This window comes from Colletotrichum fructicola (genome assembly GCF_000319635.2).
Source record: "Colletotrichum fructicola Nara gc5 chromosome Unknown KSG_Nara_v1_contig09, whole genome shotgun sequence".
NCBI classification, from domain to species: Eukaryota; Fungi; Ascomycota; class Sordariomycetes; order Glomerellales; family Glomerellaceae; genus Colletotrichum; species Colletotrichum fructicola.
The window spans coordinates 3,746,531-3,771,082 of record NW_027094059.1 but is presented as its reverse complement, the minus strand read 5'-3'; the positions used below and the strand labels follow the sequence as shown (position 1 = coordinate 3,771,082).

Genomic DNA, 24,552 nt, shown 5'->3' with positions numbered 1-24,552 from the left:
AATAAACGTTTTGATTTGAATCGTCGAATGGACTAAGCCAGTAATGTCTTCAGCTCAGACGACGGCGCGCTCAGCTTGGCTAAGAAACGGGCTAGCTTGCTGACTTTGGCAGTCCTGGGGCTTGGGGGTTTAGCCATTTGGCTTACATGTTTCAAGCCTCAAGGCAAAGCTGAGATAAAGAAAGGAATTTTGCATCTTTTATTCATTCTCGAGGACAAATTGCATGTGAGGGTTTGCGGCTTTATTGCTCAGCTGAAATGCATGCACTGTTTCTGTATTGTACTTTTGATAAGAGTGCCAACAAAAGCAAGAGGCCCGAGTCATAATCAACTGTCTAAAAAAAGCTTGAATAATGCAATGTTACTCAACATTCTCCTCAGTGTCGCTGTCGTCCGTCTCAATTTTGACCCAATCGAGTCCCCCTCCTCTCGTGAACCAATATTCATTGCCAGCCTTCTTGAATCCATACACAATCTCCATGGCGCTGGTCCGGAACTCTTCGATGGGAGATTCAGCCCATTCGCGCAGCATGGCCTTCAGACCAGCTACAACATCCGGGTCCTTGGCAACAAATGGGCGCCCCTTGTCCAGCAGGAACGCTGCAAGCTCAACCCGGAGCTGATCTGGCAAGGAAGGACTGTCAAGATCGACGCCGTTAAGACTCCCCAAGCGATTAGCTAGGCGAAACATGCAGCGCCTCCGATCGCGACAGGGTTTCATGGACTTCGTTTTGAAGTACTCCCACTTCTTGTGGTACGGTCCCTTCATTTGTGCCAACTCCTCGATTAGTCGCATGACGTCTTTCATGAAGATTTCCTCCTCGTCATCATTCACTGGGAACACGACCAAGGCCGACTTCAACCGGAAGGTGTCCGGGAGTCTGGCCGGCTCACGTTTGAGGTCCTTTTGCCATTCCAGAGTCCGCAACTTGGCGATTTTGGCGATGACCTCCTCGAGTATAGGCAGGGTAATAAGCTTCCAGCGTGCTAGTGATTCGACATTGTCTTCATTGTTCTCCATCGGGGTCATGCTTCGGAAGACCTCTTCGAGGAAGTCAACATCGGCGCTCCTGACGAGGGAGTCGAACAAATCTCGTGCAAATTGTTGAAGAAGTTCCACCGTGACAGAGTCTGAGGAGTCGGGCGCCGTTCGGTTGATGGGATGATGCATTTGGGTTAACAGGGGGAAAGCTCCAGTCTGCCGTACTACTGCAGTATCTTTGCCAAATATAGAAAGCCAATGCTCCCCAGCGTTAGAATCCGAAAGTCCTGTGTCCCTTCTGACTTTCTTGTTGATGGCAGCTATACCCGGCGGCGGGCAGATTTGCGTCAATACACTGTCCTTGATCATCTCAAAGACAGAATGTGTGAGGAATTCCGGATTTCTTCCGAACAAGGCAAGAATCCCCGTATCCACAGGTGTGTTGAATAGCTTTTCCTCGTAAGATAGAGTGAGGTTGTGTTTCTTGAGAAAGAGTTCCAGCCATTGACGGTGATTCTTCGCGGACTCTTCGATCACCTGCAAAGACAAGGCGGCCATCTTCTTCCTCAGATCCAAATCGTCTATGAAACGATAGTCCCAGGTTGCAAAGATCTGACGGACAACATTGTCCCCTGAGATGGCCGACACTGTCAGCAGCGGCTCACCAGCTTCCACCTCCTCCCAAGATGCCCAGGCAGGGCCGCGCTCATTGAAGCCTGCAGCTAGTGGCAGGGCATGCTTCTCAAGTAAAATCAGGATGTCATCCTTTACGTCAGAAGCAGCGCTTGACCCCAGCGCACCATACAAGCTCTCGATGATGGCAACACGAATGTCAATGTGACGAGCTTTGTCAAGCAGATGCGAGAGAATCGTAAGCGAGGTCCTCGGGTCTAAGAAAGGAGAGTCGCTGAGGAGCTTGGCGAGCATCTTCACAGTTGTAACCTTTACCAAAGGAGTCTTTCTGTCGCTGCCACCTGTATCCTGCTCGGCCTCTTCCTTGTTCCTCACATCCTGCTGGTCAAGCTTGCTAAGTATTCCATCTGCAATGGACAGCAAGAACGTCTTCGTGTCTGTCGGCGAAAGCTTGGAGAACAGTCCGTTGTTCAACAGCTCTCGGTGCCAAGCGCTATCATCGGGCCTACCGAGGACGATCTTCTGGATCAATGGGAGAGCTAAGGATGGCCGATCACTACTAGCCAGCAATCTCACCAGCCGCATAGCCAAATCCATTGGCTTTACTGCATTGGGATGGAAGCTCTCTTTCTCCTCGACGTCTTGAAGAACAGACTGTGCTACTTGGGCCACAAGTGAAACAGGTGCGAACATGACGAGGTCGGTGGTGCCGCCGTAGACCTCAAAATCATAGGACCCGACGTTATCCAGCCAGTCTTGGTCCAAGAACATTGCTGGGAAGCGGACGATATCATTGGAGGGGAAACTGGATTTCAGTATTGAATTGTCTGCCCCTTCACGGGTGTTGAGATAGAGTAAAAGGGCGACGGCGTATGCGTCTTTCGTTGTCCAGGAAACGGGCAAGTCGCCTTTCATAGGCCAGAAGTTCCACGTATGGGTAGGCGGTTCCAGCCAGACGCCATCATCCCAAGGCGACTGATTGTCGATCATAGTAGGCGCGAACCAAGGACCTCCGTGATTAATCATCTGAGTGAAAACAGTAGCAGGAATTTCCCGTCCATTATTAGGGCCTTTATCCCACAGGGTGCCGTCCGATTGCAGATATGGGTTCCATTCGGTCGGCAAATCGGGATCGTCGACATTAGGAAGAACTGGCTCCAGACGTCCGGGGACTTCGGATTCCACGTCCAAGGGCAGCTTTACATTTGCTCGACTGCTGAAAGTGTAAGACCAATAGTCCAGAGACTCTGACTTGGTCATCTGATCCCCAGAGAGATTATCAACCGCGTGGCGCCATGCCTTTCGAATACGCGTATCTCTCTCAGAAGCATCGGACGCGGTGTTGACATAGGTCTTCAAAGCATAGCAGTAGTCCTCAATACAGGGGCCTATTGCATCTCGTAACTCTGTGTCAGTCGGGGGCTCTCGGAGGAGGATGCCCGGTGTACCGAACACAACAGCCTCGATTCTTGCACACACGTAGGGGAGATCTCTCGCGCTCGCCACCTCACGGGGACAAAGATATTGTCCTGGGAGCCCTCGAGGCCAAGGCGTTTCCAAGTCATGGACTGCTGGGAAGTGATGGGGACGGTATTCCTTCCACAACTTGTCTCGTTCTTGGGCAAGGGTGTCCAGGAATCTCGCCGAGTGTGGTCGCAAGTTGTTGGCGAAGTCGAAGTCAACGCTGTGAATAAGACCCTTGATTTCGCGAGGGTAGAGCCGTTCCATATTGGGCTGCAGTAGATACTTCTCTGCCTCAATCAGGAACTCTATCGTTGGCTTCCAAAGAAAGTCGAACACCTCATCGTCGCTCAAGGAATGAGGTGCTCTCTGGAGTTTGTTGGCGCGGACAAGCCGCCTCTCAATGACCTTTTCTGGGAACGAGGTGATGCAACTCCAGTCATATTGCTGAAAGCTGGGCTCTCGGAGGGCCATCACAGCTGTTTCGAGCAATTGCATCAAGATTCTGTTGCCAGACTCAACGCTCTGCTTGATGCCAGTCTTCGGGTTTTCAAGGCGGAAAGGGAATGAGGGAATACCGCTGAGCAAGTCGGTAGCTTCGATGGTGGGAAAGTTGTTGTATGAGTAGAGCTGCTTCACGGCGTTTGGATCCTTGTTGAAACGACGAGCCCAGACAATGGTGTCCGCAAAGACATCGAAAGACCCCGTCGCGACACTGAGGTTGAGGGCGATCGTGGCCCATCCTTGTCGAAAGACCCAGTCTCGGGCCCTGGCGGCATTGTCCTTGCAGTCTTGCAATCTTTGCTTGACAAGGTTTGATGTCTTCGAACCGGAGCTGGTTGCTTCCCTTGATGACGCATGTACAAGAAAAGCCTCGAGTATATATGGGTCACCTTTGTCGGTCTCTGGTTCCCGCGCAGACTCAACGATGGAGCATCTATACAGCGAAGAGCAGATGAGAAATTGGGACTCCGGAAAGGTTGAGATGAGTTTTCGGAAGAGACGGAGAGATGCGTCCGCATCGTCGTCAGCGAATGCAGTGAACAGATCTGCAGGCCAAGGGCCCTTCAGCTTCTTGAAAGAGGCCTTGGATACGTCTGCGTCCTCCTCAATATCGAAACTATGGTATGTGGAGCTTTGGATCGTGAGTCGGAACAGTCGGTACGAAACAGCCGGGTGGACGGATCGAACCATGTCGGTGACATTTTTGGCGGACTTGAAGTAGGATTCGTAGACCAGCCCAATCAACTTGACAAGGTGTCGCTGGATCCTCGGCCTGGTACTGCGAGCATGCTCCCAGAATTTGACGACATTGAGCAATACCCCGTTCGGTTCGACGTTGAGATACTCCGTCAGGTCAGAGTGCTTCTCGAAAATCGCGACGAGATCCTCTAACATCTCCAAAGCCAGGTTCTTCTCAGTCGATGACCGACGACGATGCAGAGGCTTGGTGATGTCTTCGGCTAGTTTAACGAAGTCGTCTGGCTTCATCGGCAGGGGCCCATCGGCTTCGAGGACTTTGGAGAGAACATCCTTAGCGAAGCCCGGGTTGTTGTTGACCAACTGTTTCCAAGCATTGAAGTCAACATCGTCAGTCTCCGCTGAAAGCAAAGTTTCCAGAAACCTCGTCTCATAGAGTGCAGAATGAGCGCGCAGAAGAATTGCCCGTTGTCTCTGTGACCACGAAGGACGACTTTCCTCATGCTCAGCCACCTTCTTTATCGTGCAGGCAGGCAGGATACGCTTGTAGCACATCTGCAATGGCCGGGGATCCGGGTTCTCTTGGCTTAACAGGAGTTCGACAAGCTCAGTCAATCTAGCGTGTCTCTCAGGACGGCTGCCGCACAGTGAGGCAGTCTTGGCGAGGCCGTTGCACAAAACCTTGATCTCATCGGTGCTAAGATTGCTCATGAGTGCCGCGATGCCAGGGGTGCCACCAGCAACATTCCAAATCTCATCCATCGTCACGGCCGACCGCGTAGCCTTGACGAAGGCCTTGATTGCGGTCTTCCTCTCGAGAAGACTTTCGGACTGTTGTAGCCCGGCGACGGTAGATCTCGCATCGCGATGGAGGGGAGTCCATAGGGCGAAAACGGCATGGGGAATTGAGCCCTGCGCAACAGCGTCATGTAACTGGGTTGTAATGGGCGCAGGGTCGGTGGTGCTAGCACGCACACCGCGCAGGTATTGGGCAACTTCAGCCGGCGTGCCGGACCGAAGAGCAACATGATCTAGGGGTAATGCCGTTGTCATGTTGTAGACGGCCAGATGGGACTTGGCTAGATTCGTGAAATTCAGACGGTGATTCGATGTGGCTCAACTTTGGCCAGGACCCGCCAAAGTGCGGTCGGTGATGATGAAAGATCGAGCGCGCGATGAATACCGAGACCGGGCTCGGAAAGAGGAAATGGGGTAGAAATACACTATTTGTGTGAAAAAGAAGAGACAGATGACAGACATCAATGTTGGACGTACATGTTTTCTTAATAACTTATGAAAAGTCGTAAGAGAGTGAGGCCAATCCTACATGAAGCTGAGGCCGCGCCGCTCAGCCCTAAGAGGAGTCTACTGCATCGGCGGCATATTCAGCTACTAGCTGCTGTGCCTGCGACGAAGGGCCGCTGACGTCGATGTTCATCGTCGGTAAATTCAAGGCCAATCAAGCTGTACCTATCCGTAGGAGTATCGAAGCTGTTCTATTCGTGATCTGCACTGTTCATGTTCATTCGCTTGTTCGGTCAGGCTCAATAATAAGCGTAAGAACTCCGACGGAGAAAGCTGCTGAAGCTTACAGGCCGGCGCCGTCTCACTGCAGCAGCAAAGCTCCTCTCGAGCTTCCCCATCTTATGACCCCTGGCTCACCTCCACTCTCTTGAACGAACACCCCCAGAGGCCGCCAGGAGACTGACCGAATGCGTTATGTAATCTGTCCTATGCCAAGAGACTTCCAAGGATGACTAAGACTGTTCTGCCGGGAAACGGGGCGATGGCTGAATGCTGATTCGTGCCCTCACTCCTGTTCCCCAATCATTCCGGCTTCACACGAGTCACACAGCAGCTGAGCAGCCTCTCCCCCCTGCGCCTCGTCAGTCAATTAAGTTGACATCTCGTCAATCGAGGGTCCCAATGTTCTAACACTTCCTTCAACAGCGGAGCTGTCTGCTCTAGGGGCAGCGTGTCTATATCATCTCTAACGATTGATATCATCAAGTATCTCGACCGAAACCACCAAACGTCTTCCGTCAAGCGTGAATCGCGTGCTTCCCACACTCCCTTCACCTTGGCCCCGTTCGTTTGCTGGTCCCTCACCGAGATCGCCGTAGTGCACCCGGCTCCTCACAAAGCCCCCTCACCTGGATGGAGGATCCTCAATCGCAACGTCCAAAGCAGGCCGCCTGTCTGGTCTGCCGCCGAAGCAAGATCAAGTGCGACTACTCACCGCATGAGAACAAATGCAAGAGGTGCATTCAGCTCGATTCTGAGTGCATACGGCCTACATTCCATGCCGGAAGACAGAAAGGCATCAAGAAGTAAGGCCCCCAGCCGCCCGCTCGGGTCCATCTACCTATCCATCCAGATGGATGGACACCATTGCGACCGAGACACCCCCCAAAATAAACCACCCCCATCCATCCCCCACCCATCCAGTCACTCCATGTGTGTCCCCCCTTATTGACTAGTGGCGGCACGCAACAGCAAGCGAAAGGGTCTAGATAAAGCTCTCTACCAGATAGAGCAGGCCATCAAACGATCCCGAACAGGAGAACAGAATTCCGAAGATGACAAGGCCATCGGCAATCTCCAGGCACTCCTGGAGGGCTCTCGAAATGCTCGGTCAACTACCGCCTCCTCACACTTAAGACGGGGGTTGTCTCATTTCAACAGTCCTGACCAACAACCCGACCTCTCGTCTGACGATGATGATGAACTGGATAACACTCCAGACAGCAACACTTACATGAGTTTGCACCATCACAATGAAGAGAGCTTGGCCATCGACGATGCCGAGAACCCGCTCCAGTTGCTGGCGCGCGCCTCCAACCTGCAGCTGTCACCGAAGCCCATCACCGGCCTTTCACCGAAGCAGCCCGGCCCTCGTGTCAGTCGCAAGAAGCAACAGCAGCAGCAACAGGTTGACCAGCCCGAAGAGGATCTAGAGATGCAGTCATTCTTCACCTCCGTCCGCGTCAACCTCGACGTCGGCGACGACATCGACCCAATCACCATGGGTCTTGTGACCGAAGAAGAGGCAGAATCGCTATTCGTATTGTAAGTCAGGACCATTGTGTTATGTTGGATGTCACTCACCACGTCGCGCAGCTTTCATAGCAAGCTTGCTCACACCCGCTGGGGTCTTGACCCAAAGATTTACACGCCCGCGTTCACTCGAGCTCGATCTGCCTTCCTCTGCACCTCCATCATGGCAGCGTCTGCTCTGTTTCTCCCTTCCGCCGGAGCATTGTCCAAGAGACTTTCGAACCACTGCAAGACCTTGGCTCAACGAGTTCTCATCAAGCGTCACAAGTCTGTCGAAATCGTTCTCGCCTTCATGGTCAACGTCCCGTGGATGTTCCCGGGACAGCATAGTACCGACGACGAGACGTGCTGGTATGTCAACATGGCCGCCACCATCGCCATCGACCTATCTCTTCACAAGCTCTTGGTACCAATGGAGATTCTCGGCTCCGGTTCGAACATGGCATTGACTCGCGGCGAATGTCTCGATCCTCGCACCGCTCTTGCAATGGATGGCTTCAGCCAGATTGAACACACGTCCGATCTAGGGCAACGACTTCTCAGGCGCCGCGAGCGTTGCTGGATTGCCTTGTTCGTTCTTGAGAGAGGCATGTCGCTAGCACGCGGCCGCCCTTACACTGTTCCGATTACTCGAATCATCAAGGACTGTGATCAATGGCACAGATCCAGTATCGCAGACCCCATGGATGGCCACCTCGTATCGATGGCCGTCCTCCGACGAGACCTCGACGGCTTGCTCGCCACAGTCCGCGCCTTGTGTGATGGATCGCAAGGCATATCCACTGATGGTGGGCTCATCGCGCAGTCCATCCAGAGCGCCATCGAGAGGTTCTTCGACCAGTGGCTTACCGAATGGGGCTTCTCCATCGGCACTGGTCCGCAGCGTCGTCTGCCCCCTTATGTCGAAATCCTCGTTACTCATACCCGGCTGTCGACCTATGGTGGCGTCATCAATCATCCGACGGCCCCCATGGAAGTCCGACAGTTCTTCCGCACGGCAGGCCTATCATCTGCCGTGACGGTCATGCGCGCAGCCATCCAAGGAGAGGCTCAGCTGCAGTCAATCCCCAACAACACTACAATCATGGTCTCATTTGCCGCTTGCTTTGCGCTGACTCTGAGCGCCTATGCAACAGGCAGCTCGAATCTAGCGCCGAGTATCAGGAATCTCATCGAAGAGACAGCAGACGTTTTGGAACGCATTGGATCAGCCACAAACCACAGAAATGGTTTGTCTACCTTATACGGAAAATATCTTCGACACATTGTAAAACAGGCCGCCGTGGCTACGGATGGTCAGCCCCAAGCTGCTATACATCATGAGGCAGCCCCTCGGCGCGCCAGTCAACTCAGCACGCCGTCCTCCGCTGTCGCGGCATCACCTCACATCAACTCAATGGGGTTGCCGGTCTCACAGCCCCCTTACATGGAGTCCCAGCTATGGCCAGGGACTCTCCAGTTCTCAACCATGTCCGACGACCAGATTGCCGAAGTCCTCAACCAGCCCGGTAACGAGTTCGACCCCTCGTTCGCAGGTTTGTCCTGGGACGATATGAACAACTTCGACTGGCTGAGCTGGCCCAATCTGACGGAATTTGGTTTCTAAATCTAGTACGCGCCTGGGATTCAGGCCCATCACGCTTTCATTGTCTCCACTGGGGCCGCAAGTTGCCATTGGGTCAACTTCCTCAGCTGCTCCATGAACACAAACGTTAACACGGTGTTTGGCCTACGAAACATGATTAGCCAATACTTTCACATCTCTTGTCTTCCTTTCGACTCACGTCAGTCTAAGCCACGCCGGTGTCCACCCCTTCATGAGGAACCTAGGGCCCTCCTCCCGGAGACCAGTCCGCACAATATGAAGCAAGGACTGCGACACGATTAGCATCACGCTTCACTCCATTACATGGAGTCAGTCTCACGCTTCCGCCAGGCCCGCTCGCGGCGGCGCTCTGGATTCTACTCTTCAACACATCGGCAGGAGCGCAAATGGTTGTCGCCGCAGTTCCGGCAAAGAGGGATGCCACAGCGTGGGTTTTGATATCATCCTTCATTTCTGTCTTTGCCAATAGGTATCGTTTCGCGGTTGCATATCTGTCTGTTGTTAGCTCTGTATTTGCCAGTCCACCGCTCGTGGTCGTCCGCTCGTTTAGTACTCACGTGGCGATTTGTCCCACGTCTACATGCTGTTAGCTCAAATCTACACACTCATTTGGCTCAAATATCGTGAACATACTCATAAGAACACTGCGTACGACGTTGGCCGAGATGCCTCTGCCAAACGTTGCGATCCCCTCTTCCCTTCCGATCCGGTAGAGGCCCTCGGCGGCATTCGAGTACCCGAATCTTTCGCTAGCGGTCTTTGCTCCATCGGCGCACATCCTAACAAGTACAACCTGCAGTCTCATCAGCTACACAACTCGAGTCATCCGTACTCACAGCTACTGACCTCGGCCGGGTTGCCAACAAGCCCAGCCATACCACCGGCCAAGCCGGCACAAGTTATCGTCATAGCTGTGGATAGCTTCTCCTTCCCTGTGTATTGTTTCGCTTGTTGCGCAAAGTAGTTATAGAGGCCGAATCGGGCGGTCGAGTATGTCGTTTGTCGAAAGATGGACGCAGAGAGACCGGACCACAGAGAGAAGATACCTGTCACCAGTCAATGATCCAATCTTCTCCATCATCAATGGGCACCAACCATCTCTTGCAGCGAAGCGGTACATTGCCCGGAACATGGACTCCCTCGATTTCAACACTTGCATGCGACTACCTCAGTCAGCCTTTGCTGATAATTAGGTATTGACCACAACTCACTATTTTGTTTGGTCGAGGGGGTGAGCTATGATCAGGCGGTCAGCACAACAAGACATTGAGGGCACTTGAAATCGAAACTTACTAAAGCAAACAGCCATTGAGGCCGCTGCACCTCTACAGTGCGCAAGTCAGCCATGCCTCTGGGATGATAGCTCCGTTCAGCCCGTCAACTTACCCAAGCCAGAACGGCTCCTTTTGCTTGTTACCAGTCATCGTGAGAATGCGATATTGAGATCCAAACAGTTTTCGCGTCCATTTCCAGGAAATGCGGTCCGCGGATATGCTCTTTTGATAAGTAGCACCAATACCATGTCATCACAGCCCCTGTCTTAGTCCATCCCACGCGATAGCATAGCCCAAAGATACGCGCCGGCCTCTCATCCATCCTCCGACGCCCACGGAAACCAAAAGTAGCCCCGGCGACCTCTCGGCAACTCGGCGCAATGTTGGTCGCAAAGACCCACGGCCGACCTCGCTGACATCACATGGGAGCTCGCGCCATCGGGGACACTTCTGAGTCCGAGTCGCCGGCGCATCTTTTGTCTTCCGACCGCGGAACCTCCCCCACCAATTCCGTTCTGGAACCAGACAAAACCACTTTACCACCCGCAATCACCCTCTGGCCTTCCCGATGGATGATGCGAATGCGAGAAAACCGCAACAGACCGACGATCGCAAAGAAGAAAACACCATGTCGAAGCTCTCTTCGTCTCTGAAGGCTCTCATCAACGCGCCCTTTGCGCGCCCGGGGCAGGCTGCTGCGCCGTCGCATATTCGTGAGGTCTACCAGACGATCGCAAAGGGTGCCGCGGAGAAGAACGTCGGCGCAAAGCCGTGGCTTGCCATCTCGGTATGTCACTGCATCAGGGATTCAATTGAAATTGTCAATTGAGTTCCATGCACATGAAGGGATCCCAGACTAACCCAGTATCCTAGGCCGCGACGACTTTTACTCTTAACTCCCCCGAATCTCTTGAATCCCTCTACAGCGTCGCCTCCAACAGCGGCCGCCCCGACAAACGCGAAACAGCCGAGTTCATCCGCGAGATCGGATTGAAGTGCATCAGCTTCAACGGCATCCCGCGCACCATCAACTGCCTGAATGCATTCTACGCCAGCCTCCCGAAAGACGTCACTGCGCAACTGGAGACAAAGCCGACACGCGCACCTACCACCGAGAACCTCGGTGAGATCACAGCGCGCGGCCAGGGCCTCTGGGACTCAGTATACGCACCGTTTGAAGTCAAGCTCTACGAGAAGCTTGCGCAGTCGCATCCCGACTTGCCAGTCCACATTCTCAACAGCCACTACGCGGGTCTGCTGTCTGATCCCAAGGAGCGAGGGGGTCTTGCGACCACTGGCAGAGTCTTGACTTCTATTGTCGCTATTTCATGCTTGAGAGCGCAAACAGGCGTCGGTCCGCAAGTTTTGTCGCACGTCTTTGGATTGAGAAAGGCTTTCGAGGACGGCACATTCAAGGCAGACAACCAGGCGGACATCGAGGGTGCGCAATGGTTAGCGAGCGATGAGGGCAGCGAGTGGATTCTGACGTCGGTCGACAGCATTACGGAGGCCATCGGCGGCTCAAACTTTGCTCCAGCCCGTCAGTCCAAGTTGTAAAGAAAAGGATAAATATTGTAAAATAATCAGCGGGGGCTACAGACCCAAAATGCGCCTAGAATCATGTTATTGAATGTCTATGCAGAGCCTCAGAGTGAAGTTGACGTCCCATCTATCAGCATCTTCGGCCAATCATGCTATGAGAACAATGCATACAGTTCAGATGACACAGAAATGTATAATGGTGTGGCCACACTTTACCTCAGGTCTTTTGGGGCTCAAAGCTGCTCGGCAAGTCCATTTTTATGTCAAAAAGAGGATCTATCTAGATGAGAAGAGGAAGTGGCCGTGTATATGTTGAATATGACAATCAAAGTTCGTGTTGGTTGAGCTAAACAATAGGAAAACTCCGTCTAGAACCTAATCAAGGTCTGGGCACAAAGGAAAGGTTGAGGCCGTAATAATATCGTGATCATTATACCATAGCCCCTTTAGTATTGAGCGTGTACAACTCTATGTATTCCCAAAATGTTGACTCCCTTATCTAATGCTGATGAGGGTTTACAGGACCATCTTGAACTCAGGCTCTCTATCGTCGCCCGTGCCGATGAACTGGTCGTACTTGCCCGCAGCCTTGTCGCGGTTAATCTTGGAACACCAAAGAACATTCAATAGTGTGCTGCAAAGATTATCAGCGGAGGAACACCAAGATTGGATCGAGGTAGACTTACGCAACCCAAGCATAGCAAAGCAGTCCCAGGATGATGGTGTGACCCTTGTGATAGTATGGGCCTTGGGTACTGGGATAGATGAAGGCTTTTTCAGATGTTAGCGCAAGCTCTAAGTCGAGGGATTCCGGGGACTTACTCGCAACAAAACCTCCGCAGTTCGCGATTGCCAACTGCAAAGCCGACGTAGTAGCCCGCTTGTAGTGCCCGGCCGAGTTGTTCGAGTTCCAACTCAGAACGCATGGGACTGCACTGTACATTCCAATGGCCATGAGACAGGTCATTGCAAATCTTGTTTGGGGCGCAGTCACGTTGCCGATGACGGCGTAGCCAATGATCGAAATCGGCAGGACGGCGAGCATGAGCGGGCCGCGCACCCGTAGACGATCCGACAAGAACGCAACAAGAACTTCAAGCCAAGTTAGAGAAGCTCCAACACGACCGCTATGAAAATAGAACTTACCTGTTACGGGAGTAGCAACAGCGTAGGGGATAACGGACCACAGCTGAGACTGGTTGGCGTTTGAGGCGATGTGGAGGTCATTGATGATGGTAGGGAGCTATGTTCGAGCCCGTCAACATGTGTTGATCACCCCTGAGAAGTTCAAGCGACAAGACTTACGAAGAGGCCAAAAGAGTACAGGCCTGAGAGGATCGCAAAGTAAGCAGTCGAACTCAACCAGACTTGAAGGTTCAGAACGCCGCGACCAACTTCCGACCATCGAAACTTCTCCTCTCGCTCACTGGCCAGACTAAGAAGTTTGTCAGCAACCATTGGAAATAATTGAGAAGCAGCTTTTATTACTTGAACCTGTCCCCGGCGTGGCCTTGAAGTCTGACCAAGGCCCATTCTCGCTCTTCGGGCGTAAGAATCTTTGCAGTTGCGAGGTTATTCGGCAGACCGAAAGCGGCGATGGTTCCACACACAACTGTCTTCATCCAATGTTAGTAAAGCTTAAATGTTATTATATGTAAAGGAAAACTCACGATGAGGCCTTCGATGATGAAGATCCATCTCCAACCTTCAAGATTTCCACTCGGGCCGATGGCAGAAAGTCCTCTTGCAAGAAGACCACCAAATGCGCCTGCGTCAATGTATTAGTGGTTTCTTGAAAGAGTTGATGTGTAGGCAGAAATGACTGACCTGACAAGGACGCTGCGGTGTAGAAAATGCCGATTCTAAGAGCGAGCTCCCCACGGGTGTAAAGACCGGACAGGTACAGAACCATTCCAGGTAGCAGTCCTCCTTCACACATCCCGAGAACGGCGCGGACAGCGACAAAACTTCCGTAACTACGAACGAAACCGAGGCACATGGTAACAATACCCCATGCGATGGTCAGGAACGGAAGCCAAATTCTTGGCGAGACCTTCTTCAGGACGAGATTGCTTGGCAGTTCGCTAGGCATGCATTAGCGGTTGGTACGTGGAGACAGGGCGTCCATTCACAAAGTCGGAGTGACTTTGGACGACAGAAATAACATGCCTGGCAATGTAAGTCGCGTAGAAGACAGCCAAGCCCTGGTTGTATTGGATGTTGTTGATGCCAAGGTCCTCTTCGAGACCAATGATCTTCGCGTTACCGACGTTGGTTCGATCGAGAAAGGAGCACAGGAATAGCAAGGCCAGAAGAGGCAGGACCCTGGTAATCACAAGTTCGTTAGTTGATGTTCATCCCATTAAGATTCGTTGATAGAGTTCCGCTTGCCTTGTATCGACTTTGAAGAGCAAGGTCCTCGTCAGGTGGGCTTGACGCTCCGCGTCAGCAGCCACCTGGCTTTCGGTGTGCTCGACCTTCGGGTCCATGTCGTACTCCTTGGAGTTACGGGTCATCTTGTTGGTATACGGGATGAAAATGGCAAAGACTTTAAACCAGGACACAAGACGGTATCACTCTTAGGACAAACGACAAAGTGAGAAACAAGAACGACGAGAACCTCAACAATGTGCCAAGCATAGACAAGGCTTGGAAAGTCTTGGGGACCCTCCCCCGTTTTTGAAGTCCATCTTCCCCAGACCCCAAATCTGCGGGGGCGGACGTACCCTACGGGAACGCGAACTATGCTTACCATCACCAACCCTTCCTTACTACCCCCAGATTATCCATCTAGGAAGGTAGGTCAAGCTAGCTGTTAGCCGTATCGCGCCAATGAAAGCGGCTTTGTTTGGCTCGCTGACCCGGAGCCTACTTCTGGCCGCCGAGAACCCCAACAAATGCCGGGGATAACCCCGCTCTGCAGACGTCAGCGTCCCTCGGGCCCTCCCCCTCATGCCGAACCCCCGGTCAGCGCGAAGTTGGAGACGGGATGGCGTCGGCGTGCAGAAGAACGCCCGATCGGCTCCGCCCAGGAGCTCGTCAAAAAGATGAGGTCGCGCCCACCTAACCCGAACCCAGAAATGCTACCGACAATCGGACCTGGATCTTTTCTTATCTGTCATTCTTGCAGCTGGTGTCTCATTGTCGCAAGTTTGAGATTTCGTTGAGGACAGAAACACAGAGTCAAAATGCCTTCACTTACACGCCAATTGCGCCCAAGGGTGGTTGTCCGCGCCACGGCCGCTCTCTCTGCGGTACCATCTATCTGCGCGCAACCTCAGCGCTTCCCCCGCGCAAAGGCTATTGGAGCCGTGAGCTGTCGAGCTCTTACTACAACATCAATCCGAAGATCTGCGAAGGCGCCGAGTGTCAAGAGAGGCGGGTCGAAGCTCTATGCTTCCGCGGACGAAGCTGTCGCGGACATCAAGAGCGGATCAACGATTCTCAGTTCTGGCTTCGGACTGTGCGGTGTTGCTGGTGAGTGCGAGCGCAATGAAGCGACTGTTGGCCATCACTGACACGAATCGAAGACACTCTGATTGCCGCGCTGAACCGCAGGGGACCCGAGAACCTTCACTCTTTGACAGCAGTCTCGAATAATGCCGGAATTGAGGGAAAGGGTGGCTTGGCTATCCTCACAAAGTCTGGTCAAGTCAACAACCTCATTCTCTCATTTCTTGGGGCCAACAAGGCTCTTGAGAAGGCATACTTGACAGGAAAGATTGGCATCGAGCTGTGTCCCCAGGGCACCCTCGCTGAGAGAATCCGTGCTGGTGGTGCTGGCATTCCCGCGTTCTTCACGCCCACTGGTGCACGTAGGTAGATCGCCGACGCCTGTTTGGTCATATGGCTGACTCTTCTAGACTCGTTGGTCCAGACTGGTGACATCCCCGTCAGACTTGATGCGTCAGGCGCCGTTACGGAACGTGGCAGGACGAGAGAGACAAGGGAATTCAATGGCAAGACTTACCTCATGGAGACTGCTTTGACCGGAGATGTCGCCATTTTGAGGGCATGGAAGGCCGACACGGCTGGAAACTGCGTCTTCAGGTAGGCTTTGCGAATTCAACCAGATAAAACTAGAGCTAACCTAAGCAACCTGCAGATACACCACCAAGGCGTTTGGCCCCATCATGGCAAAGGCCGCGACCGTCACTATCGTCGAAGCAGAGCACATCGTTGAAGCTGGTGAGATCGATGCCAACGACGTCGACCTCCCCGGTATTTTCGTCGACCGAATCGTCCCCGCGACCGCCGAGAAGAACATTGAGATTTTGAAGCTGAGAGCAGAGGACGGAGAGGGCGAGAACCTGTCTAAGGCCAAGAACGAGGCCCAGGAACGCCGCAACCGTATCGCCAGGCGAGCGGCCAAGGAGCTGAAGGAGGGTTTCTACGTCAACCTCGGTGTTGGTAAGTTAGCCTGCACGCCGAACCATGAAAGGTGTCGCTGACAATCGCAGGCATTCCCACTCTCGCTCCCTCTTTCCTGCCTGCCGAGCGCAAGGTCTGGATCCAGTCTGAGAACGGTATTCTCGGCATGGGTTCCTACCCCACGAAAGACGAGGTCGACCCGTAAGTGGCGTCATTCTGAATAACAGTGGGCTAAGGCTGACATCATTGAAAGTGATATCGTCAATGCTGGCAAGGAGACCGTCACCCTCGTGCCCGGAGCCTCAACCTTTGACAGCGCCGAGTCTTTCGGCATGATCCGCGGCGGCCACGTGGATGTCTCCATTCTCGGAGCGCTGCAGGTCAGCGCCATTGGTGACTTGGCCAACTACATGATCCCCGGAAAGGTGTTCAAGGGTATGGGCGGTGCCATGGACTTGGTTTCCAACCCGGATAACACCAAGATCGTTGTCGCGACAGAGCATGTTGCCAAGGATGGCTCTTCGAAGATCGTGCAGGACTGCAGCCTGCCTCTGACTGGTGCTCGCGTGGTTAGCACTATTATTACTGATTTGGTGAGTCGCGATTGGAATATTGTGCTGCAAACAATTGCTAACGTATACAAAGTGTGTTTTCGAGGTCGATCGCAAGAATGGCGGGTTGACATTGACTGAAGTGGCGCCGGGTGTTGATGTTGAGGAGGTACGCGCGAAGACGGATGCGTCTTTCAAGGTTGCAAAGAACCTAGAGACGATGGAGTAAACAGTAATTGTATAAAAATTTTAAAGATTGTTTGAGATACCAGTTAGAAGTAATGCGACATGAACGTTACAAAATCATTGATTGTATGTGTTGGCGTGTGGACCATAATAATACATTAACATCTATGTGCATCCCACAAAATGAAGTCCAAACTGTCATGAGCTCGTGCAGGCGTTCTGGGTATCGTCCAAATTGTGGCACCCGAAGTGTTCCGACAGCTTCGCATACCGGTTACGTCGTGGTTGAAGAGATAAGGAAACGCGCTTAGTCGCTACTGGAACTGGAGCTTCCGCTGAGACCGCGCTTGTGGTGCTTGTCCTTCTTGTGCTTCTTCTCCTTCTTGTGCTTCTTGCCGGCGTGCTCCAACATGTTGGCACCGACTGCGCCGGCGATAGCACCACCGAGAGTACCGAGCAGGCCGCCTCCGGCCTTGTGCGCAGCCCATCCGGCAGCTCCGCCGCCGACTAGTGTCGCGCCAAGGCCACGCTCGCCATCAGGGCCGACGGGCCCATTGGGGTCGTACTGGCCTGGACCGCCCTGTTGTCCATAGCCTTGCTGGCCGTGTTGTTGCTGACCATATTGTTGTTGTTGAGGGTAGGGAGAGTGACCCCGGTTGTCATGTCCAGAGGAGTAACCCTGGTTGTGGCCTTGACCCTGGGCGTAAGTGGGCTGTTGGGGGCCGCCATATCCGTGCTGCTGGGGAGCGTTGTAGCCACCACCCTGCTGGTACGGGGAGTGTGACTGTTGAGGGTAACCGCCTTGCTGCTGCTGTTGCACAAAATGTCAGCATGCGCCAAAAGATGATTTGCTTCAAGATAGTATGGATTGTTGGTATCTTACCTGAGGAGCGTAGCTTGGCTGCTGGGGATATCCACCCTGTTGGCCGTAGCCCTGCTGCTGCTGGTAGCCCTGGTTATAGCCCTGCTGGCCGTGGCCGCTGTTGCCGTAGTAGTCGTTCGAAGACATAGTACTGTGGAAGATGTTTGATCAAGTGTTTATATGATTTTGAGGTCGAATATCGATATGGATCGAAAGCGCTGAAGAGTCGAATGCTTGATTATGATGATGATGTCTCCCAAGCCAGCAGAGGGGGAAACAGCTGAGCTTTAAAAGGCGCCAACTGTAAGACGGGATTCAACAGGAGCTAGCGTAGAAACGGAGCTCGCGGAGATTGCCAAGGAGGGGGCCAGAATGCATGCAGAGCGAGAGAATGCTTCTCACCCTCCGCTGAGCAGCGCCCCGTTTCCGCCGCCCCTCATCGCTCTGTTTCTTCGTCACTTGCAGGTGGCGCAGTGACTGCGCGGGGTGCCTTGCCCAGCCCATGTCTGGAGACTTTGGTGTGTGCCAGCCACGGTCGCTTAGCTGATTCGATGGGAAACTTCGCAGTCTTAGCCACCCAAATGACGCGACCTGCAAAGCCACTCGCTTTCGGCTTCTCGCGTCCGAGGCGGCAAACCCAGGAACTCTCGCCTTAACCGTGTCTTCGCTGGCTGGTATCAGTCTTGTTAACATTCCTCACCTATGAGTCTTTACAAGGTCTCTTGCTGTAGAAGCCGTTTTCGTAGGACATGGTTCGACGGAAGCAACCACATGCCAGCTACATAGCTGAATGTTTCATGGCGCAACGGCTAGCCAATGTCCCGGTGATCCCCAAACGTTCAGACGAACCACTGACCAGTGGCCTGTCACTGCCACTGAACCGGTCGGTCGCATCAGCAGCCCGAGCCAAGATCAGCGAGCGCATGGTACCCGGAGGTCTGGAGGACCCCAGGCACAGGGAATTGTCGCCCAGAGCTGTGGAGCTGAACTGGTGCCAACAGTCGGCCTCTCCGACCATACCGGTTGTGGGGCCGATTGGCCGCGCTGTCTCCGGCTGTGTTCCCTTCCTGGTCGGTTCATTGATACGCGGGTTCGCGGAAGTTTGGCGGGGCATTAGTCCATTGGCTGTGAAGCCGTCAGCTATCCCGTGATGCCTGGAAGGATCAGCAGGGCAAGCAAGTAAGCTCGTCTCCCGCCGAAGCTAGAACATTTCTGGAAAACCGAGGTCTCACAGCCAAGGCTCAGCTCAAATCAGTCGTAATGCTGGGCATTCTCTAAATGTTTGTTGAAGCGCTTACGTAGCTCTTATTGCTAAAAAGCTTTACAGAACCTGTCGAATCCAACGTGGTCTTTGCGGAATATTCCAACAAGCCTTGACTTCCTTTGCGGGGTCGGCACTATCTCAGTTGATGGTACCGACGCCACGACTGTTAGCGCCCGCCAATGATTCATAGCGCGTATTTGGCTCCAAACATCTTCATATGCTATTTCGCTGTGATTGCAATGATGACGGCATGTGATGAAATTCCACCATGCGTATTGCAAATAGGTATGCGCTTTATGAAGCAGAAAGGATTCAATAAATTCTTTCGCTGGTCGCAGTCTCTGTAAGGTCGCGTAGTTTGTGCAAAAGTCGAAGAACGTAAAGCAAGAGGACACCTTCCGACGACTTTGCCAGCCGAAAATACGTGAAATGGGACGCAGATGGTGTCGAGAAGGTCCCGCCGAATGAAGATGAAGACATTGAAACAGTGGCTAAGCTGATCAATGAGCAACAACGCAGGACCTGGAACAAGACTCGTCATGGTTATGGCGCGACTCACGCGAGAACGCAAGGCATTGTCAAGGGCAAGTTTATCGTTCAGAATGATCTGCCAGAACATCTGAGGCAGACTGAGTTGTTCCGACATGGGGGCGAGTACCCTGTTGCTTGTCGATACAGCTCAGAGCCAGGAGACCCAGGTCTTGACGTAAGTCTTCAGTCTTCAAGTCAAATACCAGCATCAGCTGAAAGTTCTACCAGGATCGCATTCCACAGCCACGTGGCTTTGCAATGAAGCTCTTCAATGTTGAGGGTGACATGTTTGATGCAGGCAAAGAATGTCCTACGCAAGACATCGAGTTCATCAGTACACCTGCCATTGAGCTTGCCGACGCTAAGACCACGAAGGAGATTTTTCAGTTGCGCCTGAAGTATGGCGATGACAAGAAAGAATTATACAAACATCTCAATGCTCGGCAAGATTCGGAGCTCCAAACGGCCCGAGACAAGCTTCGGAATTCTCATCTCGAATCAACGAGGCAGTATTCGCAAACAGCTTACAGGTTTGGAGACCACGTGATGAAGTACTCCCTCATGCCATCGAGCGACACGCAGAGAAGGTTGTACGAAGAGACGGTCAAACCAGAACACGACGAAGACATCTTACAAAAATGGCTGCAGAATTTCCACGCCAATCATGAGGCTGAGTACTTGTTCCAGGTTCAACTGCTGGAGAATCAGGAGGAGCAGCCCGTTGAGTACGCGGGTCAGGCGTGGGACGAGGAAAAGTACCCATGGCAGACGGTCGCCAAGCTTGTCATTCCACGTCAAAATAGTTTTGACTTTGAGAGGAAGCAGTTCTGGGAGGATTACATGCGGGTTGATCCCTGGCACGGACTGAAGAGCTTGCAGCCGCTAGGGAGTCCGAATAGGCTCAGGCGCGTTGGTACGATTCCTATCCAAACGTCTTGCTGCGGCTTTGAGCGCTGACATATGCAGTCTATGCCGCCAGTAGCAAATTACGCCAATTGAATGGGGTCAAGGAGGTTAACGTCTCGAGTATCGACGAGATCCCCAACTGAGGCGTGGGAGGGGGACACCAGATGAACTGCCTCTCAGTTGAGCCCATCCTCGTGTGAGGCCAGGGGTCTATCCAGACATCAGAATACAAGTTTCGTGTGGTTTGAAAGTATTTTACCCTTACATGTGACAGCTACCCCGCATACAGATGATGTTTTGATTGATCCTCAGAGATGCAGCAGGGCGTGCTGCTCAGATGTCTGAGCTCATGCTGCCAAGAGTGAGCACGACGGCTTCATTTTTCTCGCGGATCCAACGTCGCGCCCCTCAAAGGCCACGCAACACATTTTGGTCAGAATCATGCACCTTATGTTCCTTCAATGCTGACTGGAGACTTGCTGCTGTTTCCCGAATTCAGACGAGTTCCAGAGACCATTCGTGTTTGACCGAGGACGCAGTTTGAGTCTTCATGCAGGTGAGGACCTTAAAAATCCGGGGTGGCACTATCGCGAACAATGAGTGGTTCATTAGCAGACAGAAATGAAAATTTCCAGTCTGCTGATTGGTTTCAAAGTTGATTCAAGCTCATAGTTCAACTGGAGGTCGTCTGGGAACTATGCTGGTGATGGGATGAAGATCTGAGCGCTATGCGACACCGACGAAAAAGGTATGGAGCTTGGATCACTTGGCAATGTTTCCTTGTGACCCCGTCCATGCGGGTTGTGAAGGACCGGCCCCTGGGATACTGAAGCTCAAATACAGCATTGAGCCCTGGATGAAGTCTCGTCGGGCTGTTGTTGGCAAAACCAGAAAATTCTTCGGAGATCTATCAGGAAGCCTGGAGCTTTCTCAGAAGTTTACGCGTATTAGATTGTTGAAGCTCTCCGGAAGTTACGCGCAGGCTCATCAGAAAAATGGCCACCACAACCCTCACTGCTAAAGAGGGTCAAGATGCCGCAGTACAGCCCAACCCGTACACAATCGTCCGCAAGACCAGTAAGCCTAGTCTCCGCAAAAACGACAAGCAAATACTGACTCATTTGCAGCCCAGGTAGATCGCATGTTCTATGTCTACCATCGCCTCGGGATTCAAGCAAACGTGTTGGTCGCAGCTCGCTACGCCTCGGCGAAGACCGGTCAAAACCTCGACCTGTCAGATGAGACAGTTTTTGCAGCCCTTCATGCCGTCGTCACCAAGTGCCCAGAGCTTGGCCTGGTTGGCGTCAAAGAAATGAACGAAGATGGAAAGCACCTCCTTTCTTTGGCCTCACTTAACACAATCAACCTCGACAGCTGCGTTGAGTTCATCGACCACAACGTCCCACCCCTTGGCTCAGACCTGTTCGAGAAGCTCCACAGCGAGTGGCTCTGGGCTGATGGAGAAGTGAGACCCGGTCAGCCATGGTGGAAAGTGCTTATCCTCGGACGTCGCGACGTCGTCTTCCTCTTCCACCATCTCGTCTGCGACGGCTCGTTCGGCATGACCTTCCACCGCGAATTTCTTGCGTCGCTCAATGCCGCAGCCGCCTCAGGAATGAGACAACAAGCTCCAAGGGAGGTTCACTTGAACCCTGAAAGAATGAGACTAAACGAGAGAGTCAAGAACACTATCCGGAAGAAGCCATCCGCGCTTGGTGTCATCTACAGCTTCCTAAGCTTTGCCTTCCTCCGGTACTTCTACTCAAAAGCCCTCTTCTTTACGGACTTTGCCCCGCCCAGGAAGTTTCTCAAAGATTCATTGGGTAACCCTTTGCCTCAAGACCGGACCTCCACACAGGTTTACAACTATCGCATCCCTGCTCAAAAGATGGAATCTATTTTGGCTGCTTGCCGCAGCCACGGGACAACTTTCACTCCTTTGCTTATGGTCTTGATCACTGGCACTTTAGCAGCGGACCACTATCGCAAGGCAAAGGTTGGATTCACACGGTACGCAGTTGACATGCGACCAGTCTGTGACTTTGAGGATCTGGCAGCTGGTCAGGGCAAGATGCTCAACTTAGCTGCCAGCGTCCCAGAAAAGGAGCGTCTCGGAAAGTACCGAAAAGTCCTTCCCACGATGTTTTCAGGTGATGGCATACAACAGTCTAGGGCGTACCTTGACACAAAGGAAACCTGGAAACTTGTTCGCGATTACGGCAAGCGAATGCAAAAGTTCCGCAAGGGCGGCACCAAGTCTAAGCTTTGCAAGTCTTGGCTAAGCGGAAACACCATGGGCCCGACACTCGAGGAGTTTGTTAACAAGTCTCTGCCTTCAATGAATGTGGTCATGCAGAACAGCTTCTCAGTTTCAAACCTAGGTGCACTCAAGGCCACTACGGTATCGGCTGGTGGAGAGGAGCCGGCCGTGAGGATCGAGGACGTTCAATTCTCTACCGCCTCTCCTCACGGCGCTGTTGGATACCATGGTATAGTCTTCAATGTTGCTGGTATGGCTGGCGGTGATACGGTTATCAATGCGTGCACTGAGGCGGGCATGGCTCCTGATGGCTTGGTCCGCTCCGTTCTTGATGGCGTCATGGCGAGGATTGATACCCTATTGTTGCAACAGAATACCTCGTCTGAGAAGGAGAGGAAGGCTAGAAGTCAGGTGTAGCTGTGATTTGTGAGATGGAAAAAGGGTTCCATGTTCTCCACGATGGGTTGATTAACATTGGCGTCATGCAATCTCCCAATAAAGTAGTCGAATATTGAGTGTTACTTGTAACTGGATGATTTAGGCATGTCAAAGGCTTCACCCGCGCGATTGCCAATGTTACTCTCGTTCTTCAGTTGTAAATGTAAGAAACCTAAGCTTTTGAACGCCACGGGGCCGAATCACTATTGGAGTTGGCTTGGCGTCCCGTCTACATCTGTACTAGAATGGAATCTGGCCGACGCAGTAAACAGGCACAACCGAAGTCCACACATTAAAAGAAGCCTCATGATAGGATCTACTTGTTTTCATGCAGAGGGAATTGCACATAATCAGAAAGCTCAATGACGGTGATGCCGAAGCCGAACTGCCTTTCACGGTCGAGCTTCCAAAGCCTTGGAATTTCCGCCTTTTCGATCTTGTTTTCGATGAGTCCGTGTCGGATCATGAAGTCGATCATCACCAGCGCAGAATTCGGTTTCCATCGCCCATGCAGCAAGCTTTCTCTGATCTCGTCGATCCCCATTAGCTTGAAAGTCTGGCCTTCCTTTCCTGTGATTTTCTCGTCATTGACCCTGAGATCGTACGCTTTCCTGATACCAGGCTCAGGCAGGCCAGCATAGCCTTTTTCCCATCTCTCATCGCGCACGTCGAAGAATTGAATGGTGGGAATATCCGAGCTCTGACGCATTAACTCACGCCAATGACGTGGATATCCCTTTGATTCTTGTTTCTTCTCCTTTTCGATGCACTCAAGGATCGTTTCGTGGCTCGGTGTAAAACCACCAGCTGCAGCTTGATCGAGTAGTCCGGGGAAGTTTGGTTGCGTGTCAGGGCGCTGGGACACCCACACCTGAAAGCCCTTTTCTTTGGTGATCTTGTAGACGTTGAGATGTGCGCCGGTCGTAAGGATACCGAAGATCGGGACAAGGTCGCACCAAATCCCTTCCCTGAAAAGCTTTCTGAAAGTTTCATCTTCCTCGATCAGAGGCCATGATTCCTGATCGTCATACAGCCATTTTGTGTTCTTCTTCACCCACTGAGGTAAGTTGCCGCCTGGAATCTCGTCAAGCTTGTCTACTATTTCCTTCCAGGCATAATTAAGCTGAATTGTTCCCGTTGTTGGGTCGATGGGTGGGTTGATCAATCGGGTCTGTTTTGACAACCAGTCGAAGTCGAGCCATTTACTCTTTGCCTTTTTCAGCCACTTGACATTCTCTTCAAGAACAATTCCGAATGCCTTCCAAGGAGAGGTCGGGTTCGTGGGGTCTTTGAGACAAAACTTCCATTCTGTGCCTTTAATCTGGAACCTGTTGACATCCTTGACAAGCTCGACAAGATTCTCATAACGGTAGCTTTTTGTATTCGGCATTGGATCCGTTTCAAATGTTGAATCGTTTTGTAACAGGCT

General features: G+C 52.5%; 10 protein-coding genes across 10 annotated transcripts; 5 read left to right on the top strand and 5 right to left on the bottom strand.

Annotated features, from left to right (window-relative positions):
• Window positions 1-360: 360 nt before the first annotated feature.
• On the bottom strand, window positions 361-5,328 carry CGGC5_v015404 (uncharacterized protein; the record flags this gene model as incomplete). The annotated part of the gene is made up of 1 exon (XM_066153257.1): window positions 361-5,328. One exon carries the CDS (start codon window positions 5,326-5,328, stop codon window positions 361-363), a length of 4,968 nt encoding a protein of 1,655 aa, XP_066007417.1.
• A 1,104-nt stretch (window positions 5,329-6,432) lies between these two features.
• On the top strand, window positions 6,433-8,938 carry SAT9 (Satratoxin biosynthesis SC1 cluster transcription factor SAT9; the record flags this gene model as incomplete). The annotated part of the gene is made up of 3 exons (XM_032024144.1): window positions 6,433-6,605; window positions 6,772-7,344; window positions 7,396-8,938. 3 exons carry the CDS (start codon window positions 6,433-6,435, stop codon window positions 8,936-8,938), a joined length of 2,289 nt encoding a protein of 762 aa, XP_031879254.1.
• Window positions 8,939-8,967: 29 nt separating this feature from the next.
• Window positions 8,968-10,362, bottom strand: CGGC5_v015402 (Mitochondrial dicarboxylate transporter; the record flags this gene model as incomplete). Its single annotated transcript, XM_032024146.1, has 10 exons — window positions 8,968-9,061; window positions 9,117-9,205; window positions 9,258-9,429; window positions 9,496-9,514; window positions 9,572-9,731; window positions 9,785-9,984; window positions 10,034-10,101; window positions 10,150-10,174; window positions 10,232-10,263; window positions 10,325-10,362. The coding sequence occupies 10 exons, from the start codon at window positions 10,360-10,362 to the stop codon at window positions 8,968-8,970; spliced, it is 897 nt and encodes a 298-aa protein (XP_031879216.1).
• Window positions 10,363-10,840: 478 nt separating this feature from the next.
• On the top strand, window positions 10,841-11,769 carry ALG3 (Dol-P-Man:Man(5)GlcNAc(2)-PP-Dol alpha-1,3-mannosyltransferase; the record flags this gene model as incomplete). The annotated part of the gene is made up of 2 exons (XM_032024147.1): window positions 10,841-10,999; window positions 11,086-11,769. The coding sequence occupies 2 exons, from the start codon at window positions 10,841-10,843 to the stop codon at window positions 11,767-11,769; spliced, it is 843 nt and encodes a 280-aa protein (XP_031879207.1).
• Window positions 11,770-12,270: 501 nt separating this feature from the next.
• On the bottom strand, window positions 12,271-14,270 carry CGGC5_v015400 (putative transporter; the record flags this gene model as incomplete). The annotated part of the gene is made up of 10 exons (XM_066153256.1): window positions 12,271-12,388; window positions 12,441-12,525; window positions 12,577-12,846; window positions 12,901-12,997; window positions 13,060-13,189; window positions 13,243-13,370; window positions 13,425-13,522; window positions 13,582-13,838; window positions 14,021-14,079; window positions 14,157-14,270. The coding sequence occupies 10 exons, from the start codon at window positions 14,268-14,270 to the stop codon at window positions 12,271-12,273; spliced, it is 1,356 nt and encodes a 451-aa protein (XP_066007418.1).
• Window positions 14,271-14,942: 672 nt separating this feature from the next.
• On the top strand, window positions 14,943-16,905 carry CGGC5_v015399 (Succinyl-CoA:3-ketoacid coenzyme A transferase 1; the record flags this gene model as incomplete). The annotated part of the gene is made up of 7 exons (XM_032024149.1): window positions 14,943-15,231; window positions 15,285-15,569; window positions 15,618-15,804; window positions 15,860-16,164; window positions 16,215-16,326; window positions 16,379-16,718; window positions 16,771-16,905. 7 exons carry the CDS (start codon window positions 14,943-14,945, stop codon window positions 16,903-16,905), a joined length of 1,653 nt encoding a protein of 550 aa, XP_031879218.1.
• A 264-nt stretch (window positions 16,906-17,169) lies between these two features.
• On the bottom strand, window positions 17,170-17,871 carry CGGC5_v015398 (uncharacterized protein; the record flags this gene model as incomplete). The annotated part of the gene is made up of 2 exons (XM_032024150.1): window positions 17,170-17,673; window positions 17,746-17,871. The coding sequence occupies 2 exons, from the start codon at window positions 17,869-17,871 to the stop codon at window positions 17,170-17,172; spliced, it is 630 nt and encodes a 209-aa protein (XP_031879214.1).
• Window positions 17,872-19,256: 1,385 nt separating this feature from the next.
• CGGC5_v015397 (Uncharacterized protein) lies at window positions 19,257-20,568 on the top strand (the record flags this gene model as incomplete). Its single annotated transcript, XM_066153255.1, has 4 exons — window positions 19,257-19,273; window positions 19,373-19,694; window positions 19,748-20,432; window positions 20,486-20,568. The coding sequence occupies 4 exons, from the start codon at window positions 19,257-19,259 to the stop codon at window positions 20,566-20,568; spliced, it is 1,107 nt and encodes a 368-aa protein (XP_066007492.1).
• An 852-nt stretch (window positions 20,569-21,420) lies between these two features.
• On the top strand, window positions 21,421-23,102 carry CGGC5_v015396 (uncharacterized protein; the record flags this gene model as incomplete). Its single annotated transcript, XM_032024152.1, has 2 exons — window positions 21,421-21,502; window positions 21,553-23,102. The coding sequence occupies 2 exons, from the start codon at window positions 21,421-21,423 to the stop codon at window positions 23,100-23,102; spliced, it is 1,632 nt and encodes a 543-aa protein (XP_031879235.1).
• Window positions 23,103-23,439: 337 nt separating this feature from the next.
• On the bottom strand, window positions 23,440-24,513 carry CGGC5_v015395 (Uncharacterized protein; the record flags this gene model as incomplete). The annotated part of the gene is made up of 1 exon (XM_032024153.1): window positions 23,440-24,513. One exon carries the CDS (start codon window positions 24,511-24,513, stop codon window positions 23,440-23,442), a length of 1,074 nt encoding a protein of 357 aa, XP_031879205.1.
• Between the last annotated feature and the right edge of the window lie 39 nt (window positions 24,514-24,552).